The following is a 26,149-nucleotide window of genomic DNA, read 5'->3' as shown; positions in this document are numbered from 1 at the left end:
ATCTGGATGGATGGATGGAATAGAATTGAGAGTCCAGAAATAAACCCATAAATCTATGGTCAGTTGATTTTCAACACAAGTGCCAAGAAAATTCAGTGGGGAAAGAATAATCTTTCCAACTAGTGGTGCTGGCACATATTATGATTCCATCCATATGAAATATCCAAAACAGGCAAATCCATAGAGACAGAGTAGATGAGTGGTTGCCAAGGGCTGGGGAGAGGGGAGAATAGGAAGTGACTGCTAATCTGTACAGTGTTTCTTTTTGGGATGATGAAAACGTTCTGGAATTAGATAGTGGCAATGATCACAGCACTTTGGGAATATACTAAAAACCACTGAATTGTGCACTTCAGAATAGTGAAGTTTATGGTATGAGAATTATATCTCAAAAAAAGGGGACACAAAACAGTAGGAATCATATGCTGTCTTTTGCATTAAAAAAAGTGGTATGGAAAACAGAATATACTTAATGTTTACCTAAAGAAACACTGAACAGATATGCAAGAAACTAATAATACTGGTTACTCATTGAGGCAGGTGAAGTGAGGAGCAACACAGATGGGCATAAGGATGGGAGGAAGCCTCTCAATGCATCTTTCCATATTGTTTTGAATTTGAACACTGTTGAACACTGTGTTGAATTTAAACACTATTGCAACAAAATCAAATAAAACAGTAACAAGCAAACAAAAGTCCTCAACAAATGTTTTCCTTTTCTTTTCTGCCTACACTGCCATCTAGGCTGGACACAGGCCCCCGATCCCTGCATTCTGGTGGGTCAATGGCACGGGAGCAGAAGTCAAGTGGAACTTTGAGCAGCTGGGGCAGCAGTCCAGGAGGGCGGCGAATGTGCTAAGGGACACGTGTAGCCTTCAGCCTGGGGACAGGATGATGCTGGTGCTCCCGCGGCTCCCTGAATGGTGGCTGGTCAGTGTGGCATGTATACGGACAGGTCAGTGAGCAGGGCTGAGGCTACCACTTGGGGCCAACACACCTGCCGGAGTTTTGCAGAGTCCACATGGTTTGGGAGATGGAGCAAAGTGAACTTTACGTGGAGTTTTGTTTACTTCCCCTTTGCCTAACAGTCACAAACTTGATTGAGCACGGGGGGCCAGGTAGTAATGTAATTGAGGAAAGCAGGTCGGTGTGTGGCGGTAGGGAGCACTAGTGACTGCCGGATAGTGCAGCTCACATGGCTCATCAAAAGGGGGCAACTGCTTCTCAACTCCAGCCAGATGTTTCCGTGTGTGAATGAGGGCCAGTGTTTCCAGCACTTCTGACTTTGTAATAGAAAACTCTGGATTTTTATGGGGGAAGAAAAACTGTTGAGAATGAAACAAACTTTAGAAAAAATCTGAGTGGAACAAACCAAACATATTTTTTGCTGGTCATGGTTTGGGAGCTGTGAGCGTATGGAGAGTAATGCAAGTATGCATGAGAGACCTTCCTAGTCAGTCTACATTACTTTCACTCTTAGACTTTATGGCTCTCACCACCACAGCATCTACCAGCTGCCAAGGGAAGAAAGAGAAGGACAAAATAATCAAAGCCATAAGATTAGCCCTTGAGGATTCCTCCTCCTGCTGTTATGAATGGCCAAGGCAACGGACCATTGATCTTCTTGGGGTGATTCTTCCAGCACAGGAGCAGAGGCGGAAATAGAACTCAGAGGGCCACTGCTGACCCTCTGATGCTCTTATTGAACGGGCTAGAGTTCTTATGCTGACTTTACAAAAGCAAGACAACTACTTTTGGTGGAGAGCTGGTTTCTCCACCCACTGGGAACTTTCCACTACTTGAAAGGTTGACCACGCCCTCCAACCCTGTCCATAGAACACTGTCTGAAATATGGATGTTTTTACAAATAATGTTTGCAAAACAGAGGGGGTACAAACTCATACCAGAGAATTAGCTTTTCTATACAAACAAGTTTAGTCAACCATTTTGTGAATGGATTGTCAAAAAAAAAAAAAAAGGCAGGAACTTTACTTCTATTTTTATATACTCTTGCACAAAATATAAAAATCACCATTATAGTACATCCAGCTTGAGGAAAAGAAACAGGCCCACAGGTTTTGGGAGTTCTCCATATCCTGCCATGGCATATAAGGTTTATTTAAATGAGAGCCTAGGTAAAGGAGCCCTTATGTTTTTCTTGAGGACCTACTATGTGCCTGGCAGTGTGTTGGGCACTTTGCATGATCAAAACTTCTTTTTGTGGTATTATTTTCATTATTTTTCCTGTTATCTAAATGTCTCCAGTTCCCCCAATTGTGCAGATTTACCCATTTCTTTGATGTCCAAATAAAATAGTTCAAGACTACATCATACATGACCATGTCAAGTCCAACATCATCTCCAACATTTTAGAGGATCCCCAAGCTGGATGTCCTTATATTCTCACATTGCCATGTTCTCCTGATATGCACTTATTACTGGTCTTCTAGTCTATGGTGTTAGACTCATTTCTCTTGCTGACAGCCCTAGCTGTCCACCATCTGCTTGGGCCCCCAAAACAGCACACACAACTCCAGGTGGGACAGACTTCTGGAAATAGCTAAAGCAGAGGGATGAAGTAAAGAGATACCATTCACCTCCCAAAGTGTTCATGCTGGGTTTTAAAACCTGTAAAAGCTTAGGAGATAAAGCAAAGTGTAATGAGAACTTTGGTTTGGCTCCAACACCATTTGGGATTGGCCCCTTCCTCTGTCTACTGTCCTCACTCACTGGCCATGGCAAGATGACCCATTCTTTTAGGATCTCTTTCTTCTCATCTGTGAAATGAGAGTGCTGGGCTCAGTGGGTGTTTACAACCTCCATTCTGAGATACTCAGGTGGCTTTTCAGGTGTCTGATAAAATTTGTCCATGTTTTATGCTTCCACATCCCTTCCCCTTGGGAAGAGATGGACTCAGCTGCATTCAGAAATGGTTTTGGTTGATGTTATACAAGCTCCCACCTACTGTACCTACCCTCCCACCACCCACCCCAAGAGATCCACTCTCAACACTAGGATTTATTGTAGCCTTTTGTGTGAAGGCATGGCAAACCAAGGAGCTAGGTCATTTCTAAAACAGTATTTGAGATCTTGGACCCTTAGGTTTACCACCTCTTAGACTCACAATCCCAGTTCTACCACATGTTAGCTGTGTGATCTTGGGCAAGTTATTTCATTTAATTAAGGCATAAGGGTCTAAGTCTTAGTTGTTGTTTTTGTTGTCGTTGTTGTTTGAATCTGCAAAATGGGTATAAAAATAGCACCTACTCATCAGGGTTGTGAGAATTAAATGAAATAATGCGTGTAAATTCTTAGCACATATAAGTGCTCCATAAACATATTCTGGATTCCATTATTGTCATTATTGTTACCTTTTCCAGTTCAGGCATTCCAACCCTGTCCAGTCCCTTCCTGTTCCTTTCTCTGATGGGACTATTAGGGTCTGGACTTCTTCACAGGGCTCTTTCCCTGCTGCCCAGTCAACATCCCCTCTCTGTGTGGTGCCAGGGGCTGTCATGATTCCGGGTGTCTCTCAGCTGACGGAGAAGGACCTCAAATACAGGCTGCAGGCATCCAGGGCCAAGTCCATTATCACCAGTGACTCCCTGGCTCCGCGGGTCGACGCCATTAGTGCTGACTGCCCCTCCCTTCAGACCAAGCTACTGGTGTCAGACAGCAGTCGGCCAGGCTGGATGAACTTCAGGGAACTCCTCCGGTAAGTTGGGGTTTTCCAGAGAACAGCATAAAGATGAGGCCAAGGTTTTCCCCCTTTAAGTAATAGGGGATGGAGTGTATTGCTGATTGTACACGAAGAGAGTGAACCAGAAAGGAGCACTCAACTGTGGAGATCACGTGGACCTGAGACCTAATCCCAGTGACTGCCTTAAGATCCTTCATTAGCTTTTCTGGGTGTCTTTTGCTTCTGTCATGGTGCTAGTGGTTACAGAACTGGTAGCCAGAGTAAACTAGATAACCCATATGATGCACTTAGGACATAGTGGGTGGTCAATTAGTAATATAATAATAGCTGCCATGCATTGAGTGCTTGGTGTATGCTAGGCATTGTGCTCGGTAAGCATTTACCTACATTCATTCATGCACCAAAGATGTAATGAACATCTATTTTGTGTAAGCATTGTGTTTGGTGCTCTTATTTAATACTTGGAAAAAAACCCTATGAAGTACCCTTTAACCCAATTTTACAGGTAAGGAAACTGACACTCAAAAAGTAAAGTGGCTTATGCAAGATGCTAACAAGTAGTTACGTGATGGTTGGGACAGAACCAAAAGCCATCTGCCTTTGAGCAACACCCTAGTGGAAGCCTACCTTGGCATTTGAGATTTTGTCCTGATCAGAGGCAGAAACAAAAAGGGGCCCTGTCAGAGTCCTGTACCATGAAGTCACACATGCACATTCCACAGACCAACTACCACCCATTCACCTGGGTGTTGTTTCACTTTATTTTACTTTTCTTACTAATATCAACATTTGTCTCTTATCAGTAGCTTTATTTGAAAAAGAACTATGTGCACATTCACTTAAATGTGTTACAGATTTTTAGGATTATAAGACCCACAAGCATGCATTGCAAGTAATTTATCTTGTATTTTCCAAAATATTATATTTCCAATATGTGACACTTTTTATAATATATTATTATGTTATATTTCATTGCAATGATTATCAGCAGAAACTTGAACAGAAAATACTCAGCACGTGTAGGTAGTAAAGTAAAAAAGATACATTTAGAAGTTTGAGGACATGGTAAATAATCTTTAGATTGTTCTTGCCTATATTAGAATGCAAACTTTCTACTAAAAATTATGGAAAATTCTGTTTATTTTGTTTTACTTATTTATTTGGCCATTTATCTTTGGGTACTGTTTTAAATTCAGATTCCCACATCTGACTTGCTTAACCAGATGTACCTGAGCAAAGGCTCTGGGAATCTGTATTGTAAGAGATCTGCCCAGATGACATTGATGAGCTGCCGGGTTGGCCTAGACCAGGAATTCTCAATTTTGGCTGTCATTAGAATTACCCGAGGAGCTTTTAAAAAAACCAAAATATACAAAAAAAAAAAAAAAAAATCCTAGTGCCCCAGGCCCACCATCAAAGCTTCTATTTTTCTCTAGGGTAGAGCCTGGGCAATGGGATTTCTTTTAAAAACTCACCAGATGCCCCTGTGGTCCAGCCAGGATTGAGAACCAGTGGGTGAGAAGATTTGCCAGATCACAGAACTTTAGGAGTTACCCAGATCTCAAACCCACAAATTTAGGGAATCCTTCAGCCCTAAATTACCTGGAATTGGGGTGAGGGCTATGCTGTGCAGAGGCATAGACACAGAAATGTGCTTATCCGCCAGAGAGTCCTCATGCCCAGGTGGAGGAGCACAGGCTCTTTTGAGTGAGTTGCTTCACCAGTTTTGAGCCTCAATTTCCTTATTTGCAAAGGGTTATAATGATAGTACCTACCCCATGAGGTGATTGTAGGGCTCAGAGACAATGCCAACTGGAGCTTCCAGCACAGTGCCTCACAGGTAGTATTTAATAAGATGGTAGCCAGTATTGTTGTTGTAAATATTATTGTTATTATGACTATTTTTACTACTTGTAATACCACCTAGGATTTTTATATTTTACAGCGAGGCATCCACAGAACACAACTGTGTGAGGACCAAGAGTCAAGACCCACTGGCCATCTACTTCACAAGTGGCACTACTGGGGCCCCCAAGATGGTTGAGCACTCCCAGGCCAGCTATGGACTGGGTTTTGTGGCCAGTGGAAGGTACCAGGGGACAGCTCATCTGGCAGGTCAAGTAACAGAAAGTAGGGAATGAGCCAGAGAAACGTAAGAGGCATAGTGGCAAGAGTGAGGTCAGAGAACTAACATGGGGCACCTGGGTGGTTCAGTCAGTTGAGCGTTTGACTCTTGGTTTCGGGTCAGGTCATGATCTCCACAGTTTGTGAGATCGAGTCCCGCATTGGGCTCTGAGCTGACAGTGTAGAACCTGCTTGGGATTCTCTCTCTCTCTGCCTCTCCTCTGCTCATTCTCTCTCTCTCTCTCTCTCTCTTTCTCTCTCAAAATAAATAAACTTAAAAAAAAAAGAAGAATGAAGTCAGAGAGCTAACAAAGTGTGAACTCAGGTAGAATCAGAAGGCCTTGCCTGGGCTTTACTTTGAGCAAGGTGAGAAGCCATTGGAGATTTTTTGTTTTTGTTTTTAATTGTGGTAAGAGATACATAACATAAAATTTACCATCTTAACCTTTTTAAGTGTAGAATTAGTGTTATTAAGGACGGTCACATTGTTATACAATCATCCCCACCATCCATCTCTGGAACTTTTCCATTTTGTAAATCTGAAACTCTATGCCCATTTATACATTAATTCCCCATTTCCTCCCTCCTCAACCCTGACACCCACCATTCTACTTCCTGTCTCTATGAATTTGACTACTCTGGGAATCACCTATAAGTGGAATCATACAGTATTTTTCCCTTCATGTCTAACTCATTTCACTTAGCAAAATGTCCTCGGGTTTCATCCATGTTGTAGCATGTGTCAGAATTTCCTTTCTTTTTAAGGCTCATTAATGAACATTGCAACGTATGTAACTTATCAGTGTTGTTTATCCAGTCACCCAAGGATGGACACTTGGGTTGCTTCCACTTTTTGGCTGTTATCACTAGTGCTATTAACATGGGTATATAAACATCTATTCAAACCCAAATTCTTTTGGGTGTATATATCCAGAAGTGGAATTGCTGGATCATACAGTGATTCTATATTTAATTTTCTGAGGAACATTGGAGTATTTTGAGCAGAGGAGTGATTTGCTTTTTTAAAGGATCTGTCAGGAGTTTGGGTTGAGAATAACCTGTAGGGGGCAAAGGATGAAGCAGAGGCCCACTTCAGAAGCCAGTGCATTAAGAGGCAAAGGTGGAGGGAGGCTTCCGCAGGGGAAGTGAGAGGAGGCAAGATTCTGAATGTAGTTTGAACATAGGCCTAATAAGATTTGCTGACAGGTTTGATGTGAAGTGAGAGACAGCGAGAAGAGTCAGGGGTGATGCCTCGTTTTATGGCCTGAACAATTCGAAGCGTTAACTGGCAGTGGGAAGACTATGTTGAGCGGTTTGGTGGGAGGAACACGAGGAGTTCATTTTCAGCGTCCTAACTTTGAGATGCTTAGTAGACATCTCCATACCCTGAGTTAAGAAAGGAGATATTGGGAGGTATTTGGAGATACATGTGTAGAGTTAGTGGGAAATATTCATGATGGAATTGTCAGCAAGGTGGTACTTAATGCCATGAAATTGGATGAGATCAGCAAAGAGTAAAAGACACTGGGAAGAGAAGAGGCCTGGGCACTGAATGCCTGAGGCATTTCTGCAATGAAGTGGTAAGCAAGGAGAACTAGGAGAAGGAGACCAAGAAGGAGCAGCCAAGGTTGAGGACCAGGAAGACCGTGTGTCCTAGAATCCAAGTGCAGAACATGACCACTTGTGTATTTTCTATGCTCACAGGCACCCTTCCTTGGATGTCCTTCCTTCTCTGCCTCCCCTGTGTAGGTCCTGCACATCATTTACATCTCACTCAGCCCTCACCTCCTCTGGGGAACCATTTCTCAGATCCGTCTCCATCCTGTCTCTGGGTTGGGTGCCCATTCTCCAGAATTGCGTAATTGCATAATTGTAAAATGGCTCTGTGTTTAACTCTTTGAAAGCTTGCTCTTCAGGGTCTTCCTAGATGTTTAAACTTACTAAACTGTAGGCTCCTCAAAGCAAGACTGATCATTCTTTGCTACACTCTAATGCCAAGTGTAGAATAAGTGCTGAATAAACTTTGGCTGAATCAAGAAGTTTCCTCATCACATTGTACTGAGATTATGTGTTCCTTTACAGATCACTCCCACTAGATTGTCAACTCTTGAAAGCATGGGATCTGTCTGTTTAATTCTGTATCCTTCGCCTATGGCATAAATACACAGAATATGCTCCATAAATGCTTGTTGAGAGAAAGAGTGGCTTTAGGGTTCTTGTACCAATTTGATAACTACAAGTGAGTTATAAGTGAACCTTGGTCAAGGCTCCAAATAAGGTAACATTGATACTGTAATCCTTTTTAAAAGAAGAAGCACTGCTGGAGGTTCTGACTTTCTCTAATTTTTGGCAGGCATTGGGTGGACTTGACCAAATCAGACATCTTCTGGAACACCTCAGACACGGGCTGGGTGAAGGCAGCCTGGACCCTCTTCTCTGCCTGGCCTAATGGATCTTGCATTTTTGTGCATGAACTGCCCCGAGTTGATGCCAAGGTTATTCTGAATGTAAGAAACAAAAATATGGCTTATGTGTTGGGTGTAAATGAAATGAGTGGAGTATAGGCATTGGGGATGCCTGGCTGGCTGAGTCAGTAGAGCATGCAGCTCTTGATCTCAGGGTTATGAGTTCAAGCACCACATTGGGGGTTGAGATTACTTAAAGAAATAAAGCTTTTTAAAAAAAGGAATACAGGTTTTGAATTTGCAGGAGAAAAGGCATAAGTGACCACAAGGCCTCTTTGGTGCTGATATTAAACAAAATGGCTCCCAGGACCATCCATATCTGACTCCTGACCACCTGGCTACCTTCAGTTATTGCCTGTCCTATAACTAGATTCCTGGACAAGACCATTTAATATCTCTGAACATTTTCATATTGTATGTTTTCTGCATTGGGTGCCTCTCCCTCCACCAATTTCTTCCTGTGCTCCTGTCAAAACCCTAGTTACTTTTCCAAACCTTGGGGAAAGCCATACTCTACTCCTCAATTCCATGTGCTACTATCCATGGTGCCTAGTGTGAATATTTCACCCAGCCGGAGTATCCTGATGACTCCTGCCCACTTTCCCCGGGTTTTGTCATAATTATTGACCCCATAATTATTGACATAAGGCACCTTCCTTCTGCCCTCTACATCCTAAACCACCATTCCTTAAAACATCTGAGGGGCAGTCTGCGGGTGCGTGCTCTTTGCATTGAGGTAAGCTGTGTCACCTGGTGGCTAATAGCATAGACCATGCCGTCATTCAGACCTGACCTCTGATCCTACATCTTCCATTTGCTAGCTGTGTGTCCTTGGGAAAGGTACCTAACTTCTTTCCTTGAGATGAGAAAATTGAACCTCAGTTTCTTCATCTGTAAGAAAGAAAGGGATAATACAGTCCTATGGAGAATGAAACAATCCTAGGCATGGGGCCTGACACAGAGTGGGCTGCTAACACGTATTGACTATTATTGCCATTACCAAGCTCACCATCATCATTTTTCACTTAGGGCTTGATCAGCCACTGTGTACCTTGTCCCTCTACTGCCTCTAGCCCCTACCTAGTATATTAGTTATCTATTGTAGTAAGTTACCCCTAAACTTAGCAGCTTAAAACCAACATTTAGTATCTCACAGTTTCTGGTGGTCAGGAGTCTGGGAGCAGTCTAACAGGTGGTTCTCAATCAGGGCCTCTCATGAGGTAGCAGTCAAGCTGTCAGCTAGGTATATCCATGTTCATAGCAGCAGCATTCCTAATAGCCCAAAGGTAGAAGCAACCAAGTCCCATTGGCAGATAAATGAATAAACAAGATGTGATACATGCATACAGTGGAATATTATTCAGTCTTTAAAAAGAAGGAATGACACTTAGGGCACCTGGGTAACTCCATCAGTTGAGCTTCCAACTTCGGCTCAGGTCATGATCTCATGGTTCCTGAGTTGGAGCCCTGCGTTAGGCCCTGTGCTGTGTCTCCCTATCTCTCTGCTCCTCCCCTGCTCATGCTGTCTCTCAAAAATAAATAAATGTTAAAAAAAAAAGGACTGACCTGTACTATATCATGGATGAATCTTGAAGACATTATGTTAAGTGAAATAATAAGCCAGCCACAAAAGGACAAATACTGTATGGTTCACCTATATGATGTATCTAGAGTAGTTAAAATCATGGAGACAGAAAGTGAAATGGTCAGGAGCTGGAGGAAAGGAGAAATGGTGCAATATTTTATAATGGGTACAGAGTTTCAGTTTGGGAAGATTTTTAAAGTTCTGGAGATGGATGGTGGTGATGGTTGTACAACAATGTGAATGTATTTAATGCCATTAGACTGTATATTTAAAAATGGTTAAAATGATAAATTTTATGTGATGTGTATTTTACCATAATAAAAGAAAGACATCTGCCAGGACTGCAATTACCTTAAGGCTTGACTGGGACTAGAGAATCTCTTTAAAAACCCACTCATGGTTTTTAGAGGACTTCAGTTTCTTACTGGCTATTGGCCAAAGGTTTCAGTTTCTGACTATATACGCTCGAGTATACTCATGACATGGTGGCCTGTTTTCCCCAGAGCAAGTGACTTAAGATAGGGGGAGAGAGGGATGGTACCCCAGACAGAAGCTGTAGTATTTGTACAATCTAATCTCGAAAGTGGCATCTGTCACCTGTGCCGAATGTTCTTGGTCACACAGACCAAACTTGGTTTTGGTAAAATACCAGGAAGTGAAGTCATCTGGAGCCACCTTGGAGGCTGGATGCTTCGTGTAGTTTTCAACTTCTCTGCTCTGGTAATGAGAGTATGAAGACCCAGTTCACCTGCTCCATCTGCACAAAGGCCCACCCCAATACCTCTAATTGTTTTTGTTTAGACTCTCTCCAGTTTCCCGATCACCACCCTCTGCTGTGTCCCCACCATCTTCCGGTTGCTTGTACAGGAGGATCTGACCAGGTACAGCCCAACTGTTAGATGCTTTGGGGACCTAAGTATGTGAATGTACAGTACATATACATACAGTATATGTACACATGCACACCTATGCTGTCATACCACCTCTGTCTGTGTTTCTGTCTCTCTGTCTCTGTCTCATCTCTGTCCCTCTCCTATCTCTCTCCCTCTCTTTCTCTCTCTCTCTCTGTGTATATGTATATATATATGTGTATACATATGTATATATATATGTATACATATATATGTATATATAATATACACACATACATCTGTGATTCTCTATATAGAGAATATATATCTAGAATATTATATATATCTGTGTTTCTCTCATGCACACATACTCAAGCACATAGGCATCTATATCCTTTGCAGATGCCCCACATAAATGAAATTCTTGCCCCTCCCCCACCCAGGAATTTGCATCCAGATGGAATTGGATAGATTTAAGATAGTCTGGAATCTTAGCACTTGAGGTGGGCTGTGTCTCCATCATATACCCATAGGCCATTCCCTCATCAATATGTCTGCTACTTCTGTGAGGTTGGAGGAATTATTGGATACCTGTTAGCCACCTGTGGAATGGGATTTGTGGCCAAGGCCAAGGACTAGCAAGCCCACCACAATTGATGTTACATGCCTCAGCCCCAGATTAAGCCCATTCAGCTACCCTCTGAGTGAATGCCTTGGGTATCCCACGGAAGGCAACAAGACACTGTGTGCCTATGGCTCCCATCCTGGGTGAATCCAAAGCGACATCTGCTAGCAGGACAAGTCTAGTTGCTGGGGTATGTGGAGAAACATCTGTTGTCCTTACTGACTCTGATCTATGTCTGCCTCTTCTGTTCTTTCCCAAGTCGTGGGGAGTTGTCCCCACCCTCCCCACATCTTCCCTCATCCCATGTATCTGTCCGTGAAGCACCAAGGGAGCTCTTGCATGTCTCTCCTGGGGAATTCTTTCCTAATGTAAGAATTCATCCCATTCACTGACCCGTTGTGTATACCTCTATATCATGGTTTTAACAGAAAGCAAACTCTGAATGATTTTTTTCAAGAGCAATTTGGTTGAAAGATACTAGGTAATACTAATTAATACGCAAACCGAGTTTATCCAAAGGGGGACAAATGGTTGAAAATGTATTTGCAACCACCAGTTGTTACATTTTGCATAATTTGTTAAATGGAAGGGTAGATTTGCAATGTATTTAATATCTGTAGGAATTTTGGCCCATTCTTGACAATTTTCATATTCCTAGAGGGCTACTTTCTACTGTTTAAATTTGTAATCGATTTATAACCAGGTGGCTCTCCTAAGCAATTTACTGTCTGTTTGTTTTCAACAAAGTTATTTTGGCCAATTGACTGTTATGCCAAAACCTACTATATGAGGTTCTGATTTTTCAGAATCAGACAGGATTGGTTTTTCAAAAATTACCTGCCCCTGAGGAACATGCCTGCAAAGCCAGAGGATAGGGTAGTTGGAACAGATTATAAAGCCTGCCTTTTACCCTCCAGTGCGTTTAGATGTCTAGACCTGAGCAGCAGTACTGGAGAGTGAGGTGGGGGATGGGGAACTCCTGACATAGGTGGCCTTATTTTCCAACTGAGAAAGGTACCAGTTTCAGAGCCTGAGGCACTGTCTGACCGGAGGAGAGGCCCTGAATCCTGACGTGAGAGAGAAATGGAAGAGCCAAGTGGGCCTGGAGCTGCATGAAGGCTATGGCCAGTCTGAAACAGTGAGTGCTGCTGGGGCCTGGGTCCCTGCCACAGGTCACCTCCACCTGGGCTCTTGGCCAGTAGGGGGAGATGGCCAACCCACCGAGCCTCCTGCCTTCCAGACACCTGTCAGGGACTGCCCTGCCCACTGGGAGAAGCTGATAACAAAATCCCATCAGCTTTTCTTCCCTTTTGGTTTAAAGATAATTTGAAGTGATTTCACAATGACACCACAGCCAGCAAACCAACTCTCATGGCCAAGGGTGCTGTTTGTGTCCACTAGGACAGCCTACCTTTGTCTCCGGTCAGCACTCACGATCTTAGACACTATTCCCTACAGCCATCTGGGCAGCAGAGATTTGGTGGTCAACTGAGTCTTTCAGCTTAGTGACACATTTGATTCTTTACGTTTGAGTGCCCAGTAGGCATTCAGTAAATGTGTGGTGACTATGGAAAGAAGAGAAGGAAGGAAGGGATGAGGAAGAGACAGAAAGGAAGAGGGGGGAGGAGAGGAGGGAGGGGAGGAGAGTTAGAAGGCAAAGTGGGAGAAAAGATGGGCACCAGGAAGGAAGCGAAGGGGATAAGCTTCCTCCTTGTTGGTACTACTTTCTCTCCAGGTTGTAATCTGTGCCAATTCAAAAGGCATGAAAATCAAATCTGGATCCATGGGGAAAGCGTCCCCACCTTACGATGTGCAGGTAGGCAGCCTCCCCTAACTGCTGCTGAAGCTTGGTTCAAAGAGAACACAATGCATGTTCTGGGTTAGCGACAGCAGGCTTAGCTGGGGGGTGGCCTGGCTGTGCAGATATCCAGACACTGCCCTATGATCTCTCTGCCAGATTGTGGATGATGAGGGCAACATCCTGTCTCCGGGAGAAGAGGGAAATGTTGCTGTCCGAGTCAGGCCTGCCCGGCCCTTCTGTTTCTTCAGTTGCTATTTGGTAAGTGGCAGGGGATGGCCATTTTCACAATGATTTCTGTGTGCCGAGCATTGTGTTCCTAGATTTATAAACACCTGTTTGTTTAACCCTTGCGATAACTGCATGAGGTAAGTTGGTATTATTATTGATAAAGAAGTTGGGAAGATAAAGTGACTTATCCAATGTCAAGCACCTAGTATGTACAGGACATGGATGTGAGCATGGGTATGTCTGAGAGTGTAAATTTAAAACACAGGGGAGACCCCATCATTTCAATGATGAAAAATTGCAGTTCAGAGAAAGGAAGGGACTTCACAAAAGTCAAACTGCAATTTGTGTCAGAGCCTAATTTTCAGAATTCTTTTTGTCTCGAGTCTTGTGTGCAAGAGGGGTTTACTGGCAGGGCTTGTGCCCAAGAATTCTAGTCTAAGTTTCTGTGATAACCCAGTAATTACCTCTCTCTTGTGCCCACTTTTGTTGGTGTTTATGATGGGCTTTCTTTTTGTGAGACTCCTCTATAAAGCTCTATTGACATGGTTCTCAACCCTGGTTGCACATTAGAAACACCTTGGAAGCTTCAAAACACTACTGATACTCAAGCCCCACTGAATGAGATCAACCTTTCTGAGGATGTGGATCAGCTCCCCTGGTGATTCAGATGTGCAGCCAAGGTTAAGAACCACGGCTTTAGTAGGAACTCTATCTGGCTGTATGCGAAGCTGCCAGTCCGCTACACCGGGAGGAACACATAAAAATCAGTCCATTTGTTTTTAGAGTGGTGTATATGTGTTTTAGTGGCTTCTGTGACTACAAGAGAAATAGTCTTTCATGGCATGGTATTTCATTTAAAGTCACAGAAGCTTACCTACCAGAATAAACCAAAAAAAAAAAAAAAAAAAAAAAAAAAAAAGCCAAAAAAGCCTCCCAACAATAAAACAGTAATACACCAATCAGAGATAATTTAAAATTTTGGGGGCGCCTGGGTGGCTCAGTCGGTTAAGTGCCCGACTTCGGCTCACGTCACGATTTCGCAGTCCGTGAGTTCGAGCCCCGCGTCGGGCTCTGGGCTGATGGCTCAGAGCCTGGAGCCTGCTTCCGATTCTGTGTCTCCCTCTCTCTCTGCCCCTCCCCCGTTCATGCTCTGTCTCTCTCTGTCTCAAAAATAAATTAAAAAAAAAAAGTTAAAAAAAATAAAATTTTTAATGTATTTCCTTCTAATCATTTTTGTAAGCAATAGAAAATCCTTGACTTTTCTGAATAATTTATACATTCATTATTTATTGAGTGGCTACTTCATGCCGCTAAGTATCCAGCAATGGCAGGGAAGACATGACCCTGGTCCTCACAGCGCTCACATACAGGACCTTTCTGGGTCTGTGATCAGCCCATTGAGGGAGTCAAGTAATTGGTAAAGTTACTTGCTGCACAAGAATCTTGTTTCAACTTTTTCTTTGCAGCACCAACTGTTAGTTTTCTTCTGGAGTCCTTTTCAACTAAGGAAAAAAATTAAATCTCAAAGAAAAGTGATCTGTCATGTCAGCTTGGTCAGAAATAGACGTTTGATATATCCATAGATAGCTAAGTTTTGGCAGATTCTTCTATTTAATTGGCCATGTGTTTTATTCCGGTGCTGATACCATAGAGCCTTATCCAGGAAAACATTCCCCCAAATTTTAATATTTAGTAGAGTAAAGCTCTTTCTTCCTCAGCTTCTTTACACATGTTTTACCTACTCTTAGCTCTCTACTCTCTCATATACATTGTAGAATCAACTTGTCAAATTCCATGGAAAATGTTTGTTAGTATTCTAATGAGTGTCACTACATCTCTAGATCAGTTTGGGAGAGAATTAACATATTTATGAAATTCAGTCTTTCTAGCTTTCCATTTAAATGTATCTTCTTAAATGTTCTAAAGAGTTTTTTCTCTGTATACTTCTTTCAGGTTTTGTATGAAATTTATTTTTAGGTATTGACAGCTTAGCTTTTTTCTTTTTTCTCAGAATGCAGTTTTTAAATTGAGGCATAATTTACATACAATAAAATGTATGTAACCTATGTTACGTGTACAGGTCAATGACTTTTGACAAATGTATGCACTTAGGTAACTACCACCAGAATCAAGATATAGAACATTTTTATTCCCCTGAAAGTTCCCTTGTGCCCCTTTTCAGTCAATCCCCAAGCCATAGGCAATTGCTAAATTATTTGTTGTTTCTATAGAAAAATTTTGCCTATTTTTTTTTAAATTTTCTTTGTTAATGTTTATTTATTTTTGAGAGAGACAGAGTGAGACCAGGTGAGGGGCAGAGAGAAAGGGAGACACAGAATCAGAAGCAGGCTCCAGGCCCTGAGCTGTCAGCGCAGAGCCCAATGCGGGGCCAGAACCCACGAATCATGAGATCATGACCTGAGCAGAAGTCAGACACTTAACTGACTGAGCCACCCAGGTGCCTCGCCTTTTTTTTTTTTTTTTTTTTTTTAAAGAACTTTATATAAATGGAATCACAGAGTACTCATTTTTATGTGTCTGGTTTCTGTCACTCAGCATAATGTTTTTGACATGCATCCAGATAGTTGCATACAACAGTAATTAATTTGTTTATTTTTCTTATTGGGTAGTAGCTTCTTTAAATCTTTAAGAATCAGAGTTTGATTTTTAGTTTTTCATCTTTCCTGTACCCCTGCTTTGTGGCCAAGCCCTCACTTTCTACCTTTAGTGATTTCTGAGCACAAAGAGTGTGTTCTTTTATGCAAAAAAACAAAAGCAAAACAAACAAAACCCAGAGCCAGTGGCCCTGTGGCCACCTTCCTGTGTTCCAACTATGTTTCCTTGGACCCTTCTAAAAATGGTAGCGAGGGGCTGTCCTTAATCATTTCCTGACACTTCCTTCCATCTAAAAGAGAGATAATGCACACATTTCATAGCTCCTTGTTCAGTGTGAAGTTCTGGCCAGCTTGGTCTTTGGGAACTTGTGGACTTCCTGTTAGGGGTCCCTGGTCTCCTGCATGGGGCTGCTAGGGCCATAGCTGGCTTTAGTGGCTGTGCTGAGATGGCCCCTCATGGACTTCTTTTGTCTTCCAGGACAATCCTGAGAAGACAGAGGCATCAGAACGAGGGGACTTTTACATCACAGGGGACCGAGCCCACAAGGACAAGGATGGCTACTTTTGGTTCATGGGACGAAATGACGATGTGATCAATTCCTCAAGGTCAAGCTGTCTGCTCTTTCCTTCTCTTTTTGAAGCTTGGTGGGGGCGGGTAGGTTACTTAGAAGATTTGCTTTTCTCTTCCAGCTACCGGATTGGGCCTGTTGAAGTGGAAAGTGCCCTTGCCGAGCACCCAGCTGTCCTGGAGGCTGCTGTGGTCAGCAGTCCAGACCCCATCAGAGGGGAGGTAACTAGTCCATCCAAGAATTTTTCCTTCTGGTTGTGTACCTGTTAGCACCCAGCAGAGTAAGATGGAAACTCCCCCATATCTTCCCCTGACTCCAGATATTACAAAGTCTGAGTGTCACCATCAGGCACACATTCCTTTTGGTTAAGCATTACCCTCATGTATTTAAAGACAGACTGTCTAGAGGGACATGATAAGAAGATACCAACACTTTGCTGTCAAGTGAACATAGAACTGGGTCCAAAAGAGGTGGACTGTGGGCAGGAAATCTTGGTGAACGCAGGCTCTGTCATCCATCCTGGCCAATAAAGAGTACTTTCCCGTTTGCAGGTGAGGATATAGCAAGCATGCCAGACATGACTGCTGAGGAATATCCAACTTGAGGGAAGACACAATAAGTATCCAAAGTGACCTTGATATAGCGGAAGGATGGGCCAAGTTTAACAAGTTGACCTTTCTTAGGAGAAATGAAAATTTCTTCCCATGGGTCCCAGAAGAATAGATAGAATGGGAGGATTAAGCCCATAGGCAGACCTATGTGTTTTTCACTGGCTGTAAATGCAACATAATCCTACTTACAGTGTAGTTACCTTATGAAAGTTAGTGCAAAATCGGGCTCTGTTCTCAGAAGCACCAGGGCCACAAGAGTGATTCTCATCTGGGCCCCGGACTACTCACAGCTGCATCATTTTGTTTAAAATACAAAATTTGTAGGGGTGTCTGTGTAGCTCAGTCAGTTAACTGTCCAGCTTTGGCTCAGATCATGATCTCGCGGTAAGTTCAAGCCCCACGTCAGGCTCTGTACTGACAACTCAGAGCCTAGAGCCTGCCTCAGATTCTGTGTCTCCCTCTCTCTCTCTGCCCCTCCCCCACTCATGGTCTGTCTTTCTGTCCCTCTCAAAAATAAATAAACGTTTAAAAAAAATTTTTTTTACTACAGATTTCTAGACCTGAAGTCAGTCTTGCTGAATCAGAGCGATTGGGGATGCAGCCCAAGGCATCTTCATTTTGACCAGAAGCCCCTATCCAAGTGATCCTGGTGCCCATTAAACTTTCAGGCCACGGGCATCTGGGTGGCTCATTTGGTTAAGCATCTGACTCTTGAATCAGCTCAGGTCACGATCTCACAGTTCATAACAGCGCAGTCTGTCTGGGATTCTCTCTCTCCATCACTCTCCTCCCCTCCCTGCCATCTTAAAATAAATCAGTTAACATGAAAAAAAACTTTGAGGCCACTAATTTGGAAAAAGGGAGGTGGGAACCCCATGTCTGTGTTGGAGAAATCACAGCTGGAAACGTACAGCTAGTTTTGTATGCCACAAATTAACTGGGGTTTTGACAAATGGCTGTGTGCACAGTTAATCTGCTTATAGTACTCAGAACAGAGCCTGGCGTGTAGAAGGTACTCAATAAATGTTTGGTAGTTTTAACGGCCAGAGAAAGCCCTTCCTAATAACCAGATCTGTTTGAACTTGGAATGGTAGTGAGATGCCCGCCTTTGGGAAGTATGCAAGGATGGTGAACCACCACCTAACAGGATGTTGTTGACTGAGCTATATGCTGGGGTGGATAAGCAACCTAGTGGCCTTTGAACTCTTCCATTCCTATCAGAAACCATGTTCTGTTGTGCCTGAATTCAGGACTCCTCCTCCATGGCAGGAGGCAGCCTGCAAAGAAAGACTCGGGCAGAAACTACCAAGGTGCAGAATGTCCCTCAGGATGCCTGGCGTGGAAGCTGTGCAGCAAAACGTTTGCTGATTGTAAACACTCATATATGCGGGCTCAGAAAGACCCATCTCCCCTTGGGAGAGTGGTCTGCATTTTCCCGAATCCTGCCTATCTGGGGCACTGCCAGTTATCTTTTAGTCAGGAAGACCTGGAAGGTATGGACCCTAAGGAGTTTGTGAAGCTCTTTACTCCAAAGTATTTCCAGTGGAAGAGAAGCCCATTGACTGCTAATGGTGTCATTTCAGGAAAGGAGAGAAGTTTGGGAAACAGGTAGGATCCTGGAATCATTCCATAAAAGCCAGTGCTTCCAATAGTTGTTCCTGGAAAGGAGGCAACAGGGCAAAAAAAATGATGTCGTCCATTTCGCTGGCTGAATCCTGCTGGCAGGATTTTCGTGCTGGGCTGGCAAGTGTAAGCACTTATTTACAAGGCTAGGTTAAGGAGAAAAGAGTTGTTATACAGGGCCTGATTCTTTCTGGTTTGGGGGGTTTTGTTTTGGATTTTTTTTTTCTGGCAGGTGGTGAAGGCTTTTATAGTCCTTTCTCCAACTTACTCCTCTCAAGATCCAGAGAAACTAACTCGGGAGCTCCAGGAGCATGTGAAGAGGGTGACTGCTCCATACAAGTACCCCAGGAAGGTAAACGTCGGGGGTTCTAGGACATGATGAGCTGGGAAATCACCTAAGCATACACTAGGTGGATTCTCTCTCAGGGTCAGGTGCTGGGGGGATGAAGATACAAATAACTCTACCTGCTGCTTCAGCCTTTTCTCCCTATTTCCCCATCGGGCCCACCCCAAACTACAGTTTGTTCTGACCCTAAAAAGTGGCATAAACCAGGTTTAGGGGGATGGTGCTGAATTGCTGCTGGCAAGATCATATGCCCCAGGCCCTAGCCATTTTGGTCTTTGCCATTTGGAGCAATCTGTGAATCACAGAGGTCTTCCAATGAAGCAGCAGAGGGTAATGACTCAAGACAGAAGTCTTTCTGGGAAATGATGATTTCAAAATGTTTTTTGTTTATGGCCACTAGGTGACCTTTGTTTCAGAACTGCCCAAGACGGTTTCTGGAAAGATCCAAAGGAGTAAATTGAGAAGCCAAGAGTGGGGGGAGACGAGAGGCAGCCCACGAAAGGCCCCATAGGCCTCAGAAGCTTCTAAGAGGAGCTGGTGCGATCACTGGTTAGTCCTTGTTTGGAGCATCATCCCTTCCACCTTACAGTATCAGAGGCTTTCACTTCCAAATGGGCATCTCCAGAATCATTGGAGGAACCTGGAGGACCCTGGAGGAAGAGAGCAGAAGAACGTCACTAACCCAGAGTGCACATCCACCACCAGTCTAGTGGTGGTGTTTGGTGGCTTGACTTCCCCCTCCTCTGTCTGGAGGCATCCTCAGCAGCTGCCTACTGGTCTTCCTTCCAGCCGGCTCTCTGAAGGACAGGTCATCACAGAGTCAGGGCACCTGTGATCTCATTCACTGCCCGTTGGAGTATAACCACTCGACCCTTTTGATAAAGCCATTTGGTAATCACATCCAGGGTCATAAAAAATTGGTCATATCCTTTAGCTCAGAAATTCTGTTTAGCAGTCATTACAAAAGAAAGGAGTCAGGGGTGCCTGGGCAGCTCAGTTGGTGAAGCGTCCAAATCTTGGTTTCAGCTCAGGTCATGATTTCACGGTTCATGAGATAGAGACCCGCGCTGGGCTCTGTGCTGACAGCTCGGAGCCTGCTTGGGATTCTCTCTGTCTCTCTGTCTCTCTCTCTCTCTCTCTCTGTGCCCCTCCCCTGCTCATATTCGGTCTCAAAATAAATAAATAAACTTAGGGAGAAAAAAAAAGGAAGAATTCAAAGGACATTTCTGGAGCATTGTGTTAAAACTGAAAAAAATTGAAAAATTCAATGTCCAACCAATAAGGCAATGATTAACTCAAGTGTAATAGATTAACTCAATAAATATTGAGGCTTTAAAAAATATGCCTTGGGGAAAACTTGAGCTAAATTAATTTTAAATCAGAATAAAAACAGTGTATGTATAGTGGAGAACCAAAACTTTGAAAGGGAAAGGGAAAACTATGGAAAAATGCCTGAAAGGAAATACTTGTGCTAAGAGCAATATTCCTGGGGATTGAAAATAGTGGACGATAGTTCTTTCCTTTCTGTGTGTTTCTTTATTTTCCTGGCTTTCTCAGTGAGTCTCTGTTAACTATTTTAATGAAAAAATTATTTTAGGGGCGCCTGGGTGGCGCAGTCGGTTAAGCGTCCGACTTCAGCCAGGTCACGATCTCGCGGTCCGGGAGTTCGAGCCCCGCGTCAGGCTCTGGGCTGATGGCTCAGAGCCTGGAGCCTGTTTCCGATTCTGTGTCTCCCTCTCTATCTGCCCCTCCCCCGTTCATGCTCTGTCTCTTTCTGTCCCAAAAAGTAAATAAACGTTGAAAAAAAAAAAAAGAAAAAATTATTTTAAAGAAACAACTCCCCCAAGCCACAGTCTGCCTCCACAGACCAACACATCATCCCCCAAGTGCTAGTGTATTACATTGTGCCCAGGAAAGACATAAAGACCCAAAGCCATGTCCCAGGCCCAGAAACAGAAAGAGGTGGTTCTGGGCAGCTGAGACCAGCCATGTGCAGCAAAGCAGATAAAAGCTCAAAGTGATCTTTAGTGCTGTTTGCCTGACCCCCAGCACCTCCATTCACCCACCAGTCAATATTTATGGAGCACCTGCTCAGTGCTGGGCTCTGGGAATACAAAAGGAAGCAAAATCCAACTCAGTTGATACCTATGTGAGTCTGTTTGGGCTTTCATAACAAGTACCACAGACTGTGTGGCTTTAACAACAGAAATTTATTTCCACAGTTCTGGAGGCTGGAAGTCCAAGTTCAAGGTGTCAGTGGGGTTAATTTAATTCTGAGACTTTTCTCCTTGGTTGTATGGCCATCCTCTCCTATGTCCTCACATGTTCCTCCCTCTTTTGTATGTGTCTGTGTTCTAATATCCTCTTCTTATAAGAACACCAGTCAGATTGGATGAGGGCCTGGTGACCCCAGTTTAATCTAATCACCACGTTAAAGGCCCCATCTCCAAATACAACTTGAGGTATTGGGGATTAGTACTTTAGCATATGAATCTGGGGGACACAATTCAGCCCATGACTCTAGCCTTACAGTCCAGTGGGGACATTGATGTTATTCATCAAACGAATAAGGCACATAATGCACAACTGTGATAAATGCCACGAGGGAAAGAGTTTAGTTAAAACATAGATTGACGGGACTGATCAATCTATGGGAGGACTCAGGATATCAGGACAGCCTTCCATAAGGAAGTCCCTGGTGAAGTGAGATTGAAAGGTGGAAGGAAACTAAGTAAAAAGATTGGGACCCAGTGTTCTGAATAAAGAATATAGCATGTGCAAAGGCCCTGAGGTGGGAGAGATAGATTTGTGTTTCTAAGAACAGCTCACACTCAGCACCAGCTATGTCCAGACACAGTTCCAAATGTCTTAACTCTCAACCATCTTGTTGAATAGGTACTGATAACATATCTGCATTTTACAGGTAGAACAAAGAGGTTATGCAATTTGGAGTTCAGGATGGCTTGTTAGGAATTTTGTCTTCAACGAGTGCTAAGAAGCCCCTGAAGGTTTATGGCGTGAAATAATCCTCTTAAAGTTTCACTAGCTCTTAAAAAGAAAAAAAAAAAAAAACTTGTCAAAAGTGATTTACTTGTTTTTAAGTCTTTTGCCTTTATGGCATGGACAAATTCTCTTAATTTAATGTAATTTAATTTAATTTAATTTTTTTTTTAATTCTCTTAATTTTAAAGGTGGAAATTCAGAGGGCTTTGGTGATTTACCCCAACCCAACAGGTCTGGCTTTGCAACCCCATTAGTGCTCTTAGCAGGGGTTTGGAGTCATGTATAAGACACTGCTGGAATTCCTAATGAGCCCCGCAAATTGTCAGTTCCCTAAAAGCCAGGGACTTGGAACTGGAGTCTTCTCCTCTAAGCCCCTTGGCTGAGCCAGTCTGTTCTCTAGCGGTAATCAGAGCTCCCCACCCAGGGTCCTTTGTCCAGACTTCAGTCAGTATAAGCCAAGGATGATGAAGGGCAGGGGTGGAGGCATGGGGAGGCCCACTCACCCTCCCCCAAGAATCCTCCCAAACTGATACCCTTGACCGCCCCTCCCCCCTTCAGCCATTTCTCCCACAGTCGCCCCAGCCCAGCTTGTCTCCAAAACGAAAAAGGCAAAACTCAACTGCAGCTGCACCCTTGGGAGCCAGGCACCAGCACCCCACACTTCCCCACCAGCAGCCCCAGCCTTAGAAGTCATTGTAATTACAACAGCCCCAACAAGAACTGCTACCATCCCTCTGTTGACTATTCTGTGCCAGGCATTGTGCTAGATGCTCTGCTAAAGTCCTCTAACTCTGTTATTTCTCACCTTCACTCACTCCCATGTTACCTTCAGAAATGTGGCTGTCTCCACATATCATCTGTGCTATAAATCAACTCACATTTAAACAAAAGTATCCTCACCCTAAGCAATATATATATGTTAGAGAATGAGTCTGGAGTCCTGTTCATTTTTTTCCTAATGCATTTGTGCAGCAAAAAAAAAAAAAAAAAAAAAAAAAAAAGTGAACGTGAACACTGCTCAAGCAAAATCATCTTGCAAGAGCCATCTTGGGGAAAACGGATCCAAGCAGTTTCCCACTCGAATCCTGAGAAGAGAGCATTAAAATCACTATTTAACAAATGGAAAGACTGAAGCTGGGGACATTTTGCACAGCAGCCCCTCCCTGGGTCTCCACCTCTGTCCTTTCTCTGCCAAGACCCCTGCCCACCTTTTCTAGGTTCCCATCTCTTTCTCCTCACACTCTTCACCCTGTTCCTTTTCTTATTATTATTTCTTTTAGTTTTTTATTTTAATTCCAGTTCGTTAACATACAGTGTTGTATTAGTTTCAGGGATACAATATTAGTGATTCAACAATTCCATACAGTACCCAGGGCTCATCATGCCAAGTGCACTCCTTAATCCCCATCGCCTATTTCACCCATCTCCCCACCCCCCTCCCCTCTGGTAACCACGTTTGATCACTATAGTGAGCGTCTGTTTCTTGGTTTATTTCTTTCTCTTTTTCCTTTGCTTCTTTGTTTTGTTCCTTAAATTCCACTTATGAGTGAAATCATGGTATTTGTCTTTCTCTGACAGACTTATTTCACTTAGAAATACACTCTCTAGCTCCATCCATGTCATTACAAATGGCAAGATTTCATTATTTTTGATGGCTGAGTAGTTCTTGGTTTTTTAAAAAATTTTTAAATGTTTTATTCAGTTTTAGAGAGAGAGATGGAGACAGAGAGATACAGAGCATGAACAGGGGAAGGGCAGAGAGAGAGAGAGAGAGAGAGAGAGAGAATGAATCTGAAGCAGACTCCAGGTTCCAAGCTGTCAGCACAGAGTCTGATGCAGGGCTGGAACCCACGAATGGTGAAATCATGACCTGAGCTGAAATCAGATACTCAGCCGACTGAGCCACCCAGGCGCACCTAGAGTCGTTCTATTTTTAATTTTTTTTAAGGGAACCTCCACATTGTTTTTCAAAGTGGCTGCTCCACTGTGCATTCCCACCAACAGTGCACTAGGGTTCTTTTTTCTCCACATCCTTACTAATACCTGTTGTTTCTTGTGTTGTTGTTTCTAATCATTCTGACAGGTGTGAGGTGATACCTCATTGTGGTTTTGATTCGCATTTCCCTGATGATAAGTATCTTTTCATGTGTCTGTTGGCCATCTGGATGTCTTCTTTGGAGAAATGTCTGTTCATGTCTTCTGCCCATTTTTAATCAGATTATTTGTTTTTTGAGTGTTGAGTTTGATAAGTTCTTTATATATTTTGGATATAAACCCTTTATCTGATAGGTCATTTGCAAATATCTTCTCGCATTCCATAGGTTGCCTTTTAGTTTTTTGATTGTTGCCTTCACTGTGCAGAAGCTTTATTTATTTATTTATTTATTTATTTATTTATAAATGTTTATTTATTTTTGACAGGGAAACATAGCATGAGTGGGGGAGGAGCAGAGAGCTACACACACACAGAATCCAAGGCAGGCTTCAGGCTCTCAGCTGTCAGGACAGAGCCCAACGCAGAGCTTGAACTCATGAATCATGAGATCATGACCTGAGCTGAGGTCAGACGCTTAACTGACTGAGCCACCCAGGCACCCCAGAAGCTATTTATTTTGATGAAGTCCCAATAGTTGATTTTTGCTTTTCTTTCCTTTGCCTCTGGACACATATCTAGAAAAAAGTTGCTGTGGCCAATGTCAAAGAGATTACTGCCTGTGTTCTCTTCTAGGCTTTTTATGGTTTCAGGTCTCACATTTAGGTTGTTAATCCATTTTGAATTTATTCTTGTGTATGGTGTAAGAAAGTAGTATCTTTGTTCACTCACTTTGCCTATCCCTGGCCAGAGGGCTCAACTATACTGAGGCTCAGCTTTTAAGTCATTTATTGTGCAAAGCTTTCCCTGAGCCTATGTTAAGGATCTTTTGGGGGGAATCCCAGGACACCCCCTAACCATACGGTGGCAGAAATAATGGAGATAATGAGTGGACTGGGCTTGATGGTCTATAGTCAGACAATAGATTTATAGATTTTTTCCTCCTGCTACTGATATCCAGACCCACTATGTCCATCCTCTCTGCCTCACCCAAAAGACTATATGCCCTGGGACAGATTCCGTATCTTTTTATTCCTTTTCACACCTCATTTTCAGGCATTAAGATGCTTAGTCCAATCTAAATCTAAACTTAAATCCAGCTTAGAGCTACGTCTCTTCCCCAGCCCAGCCTTACCCAGGGTGTGTGTGGTGTTTTTTTTTCTTACTTCCACAGTCTGTGTTTTCCTTCATAGACGTCATTCATTCACTGTAATGTTTACTGAGTACCCACTGTGTGCTACATACTGTTCTAAGTTCTCAAGGTAAATCATCTCCAAAACAGGCAAAGATCTCTTCCCTCATACACTTTAGATTCTAATGGAAGGAGACAGAGGCAAAAAATTATGAATAAGTAAATTCTATAATATGTTAGAAAGTATTGAGTATTAAGGAAAATGGAGTACTTCATAGAGGGGATGGAAGGCAGAACCATTTTTGAGGTGGATTACCATTTGGAGTATGTGGTGAAGGTAAGCTTCCCTGAGAAGGTGAGAAAAGTCTTTGGCAAAGATTTGAAGGAGGAGAGGGGCTTATCCCTAGACACATGGGGGAAAGTGGTCTGAGAAGAAACCACAAAGTCACTGGTCCCGAGGCAGGGTGTGCCAGTGGATCTGAATGGGCAGCGAGTATGTGGTAAGTGGGCAGGACATCAAGCCAGAGAGGATGGAAATGTGGGTGAAGACCATGCAGGAACTTGGATAATGTGGTAAACACTTGGGTAGTCCTTTTACATGAAATTGGGATTCAGTCGTGGCACTGAGCAGAGGTGTGACATGATTTGACCTCTGACAACCCTCACCAGTATCTAAAATGAACCTAATCATTTTCCATGCTTTTAGCTATCTCAACTCCAAACTGGGAGAGATCTGTCTTAGTCATCTTTGTGTCCATCTGAGAGAAGCAGTCAGTAAA

General features: G+C 43.2%; 1 protein-coding gene across 2 annotated transcripts in view; it reads left to right on the top strand.

The window, feature by feature from the left end:
• Positions 1-19,654, top strand: part of ACSM5 (acyl-CoA synthetase medium chain family member 5) — a 108,085-nt gene extending 88,431 nt beyond the window's left edge. Inside the window, exons 3-14 of one of the 2 annotated variants that reach the window (XM_047087472.1) lie at positions 745-955; positions 3,508-3,715; positions 5,646-5,789; positions 8,178-8,331; positions 10,676-10,755; positions 12,365-12,488; positions 13,086-13,166; positions 13,308-13,409; positions 16,473-16,600; positions 16,685-16,784; positions 19,030-19,149; positions 19,544-19,654. In XM_047087472.1, the coding sequence (XP_046943428.1) occupies positions 745-955; positions 3,508-3,715; positions 5,646-5,789; positions 8,178-8,331; positions 10,676-10,755; positions 12,365-12,488; positions 13,086-13,166; positions 13,308-13,409; positions 16,473-16,600; positions 16,685-16,784; positions 19,030-19,149; positions 19,544-19,654 (1,563 nt within the window). The remainder of the gene's footprint in view (positions 1-744; positions 956-3,507; positions 3,716-5,645; positions 5,790-8,177; positions 8,332-10,675; positions 10,756-12,364; positions 12,489-13,085; positions 13,167-13,307; positions 13,410-16,472; positions 16,601-16,684; positions 16,785-19,029; positions 19,150-19,543) is intronic. The other variant, XM_047087473.1, reaches the window with a different exon arrangement.
• The last annotated feature ends 6,495 nt before the right edge of the window (positions 19,655-26,149 follow it).

This window comes from Lynx rufus, unplaced genomic scaffold (genome assembly GCF_022079265.1).
Source record: "Lynx rufus isolate CCGP_SWC_20201006 ecotype Redwood Valley unplaced genomic scaffold, mLynRuf1.p SCAF_23, whole genome shotgun sequence".
Classification (NCBI taxonomy): domain Eukaryota; kingdom Metazoa; phylum Chordata; class Mammalia; order Carnivora; family Felidae; genus Lynx; species Lynx rufus.
The sequence above is the reverse complement of the archived record's forward strand: the minus strand, read 5'-3'. Positions and strand labels throughout refer to the sequence as shown.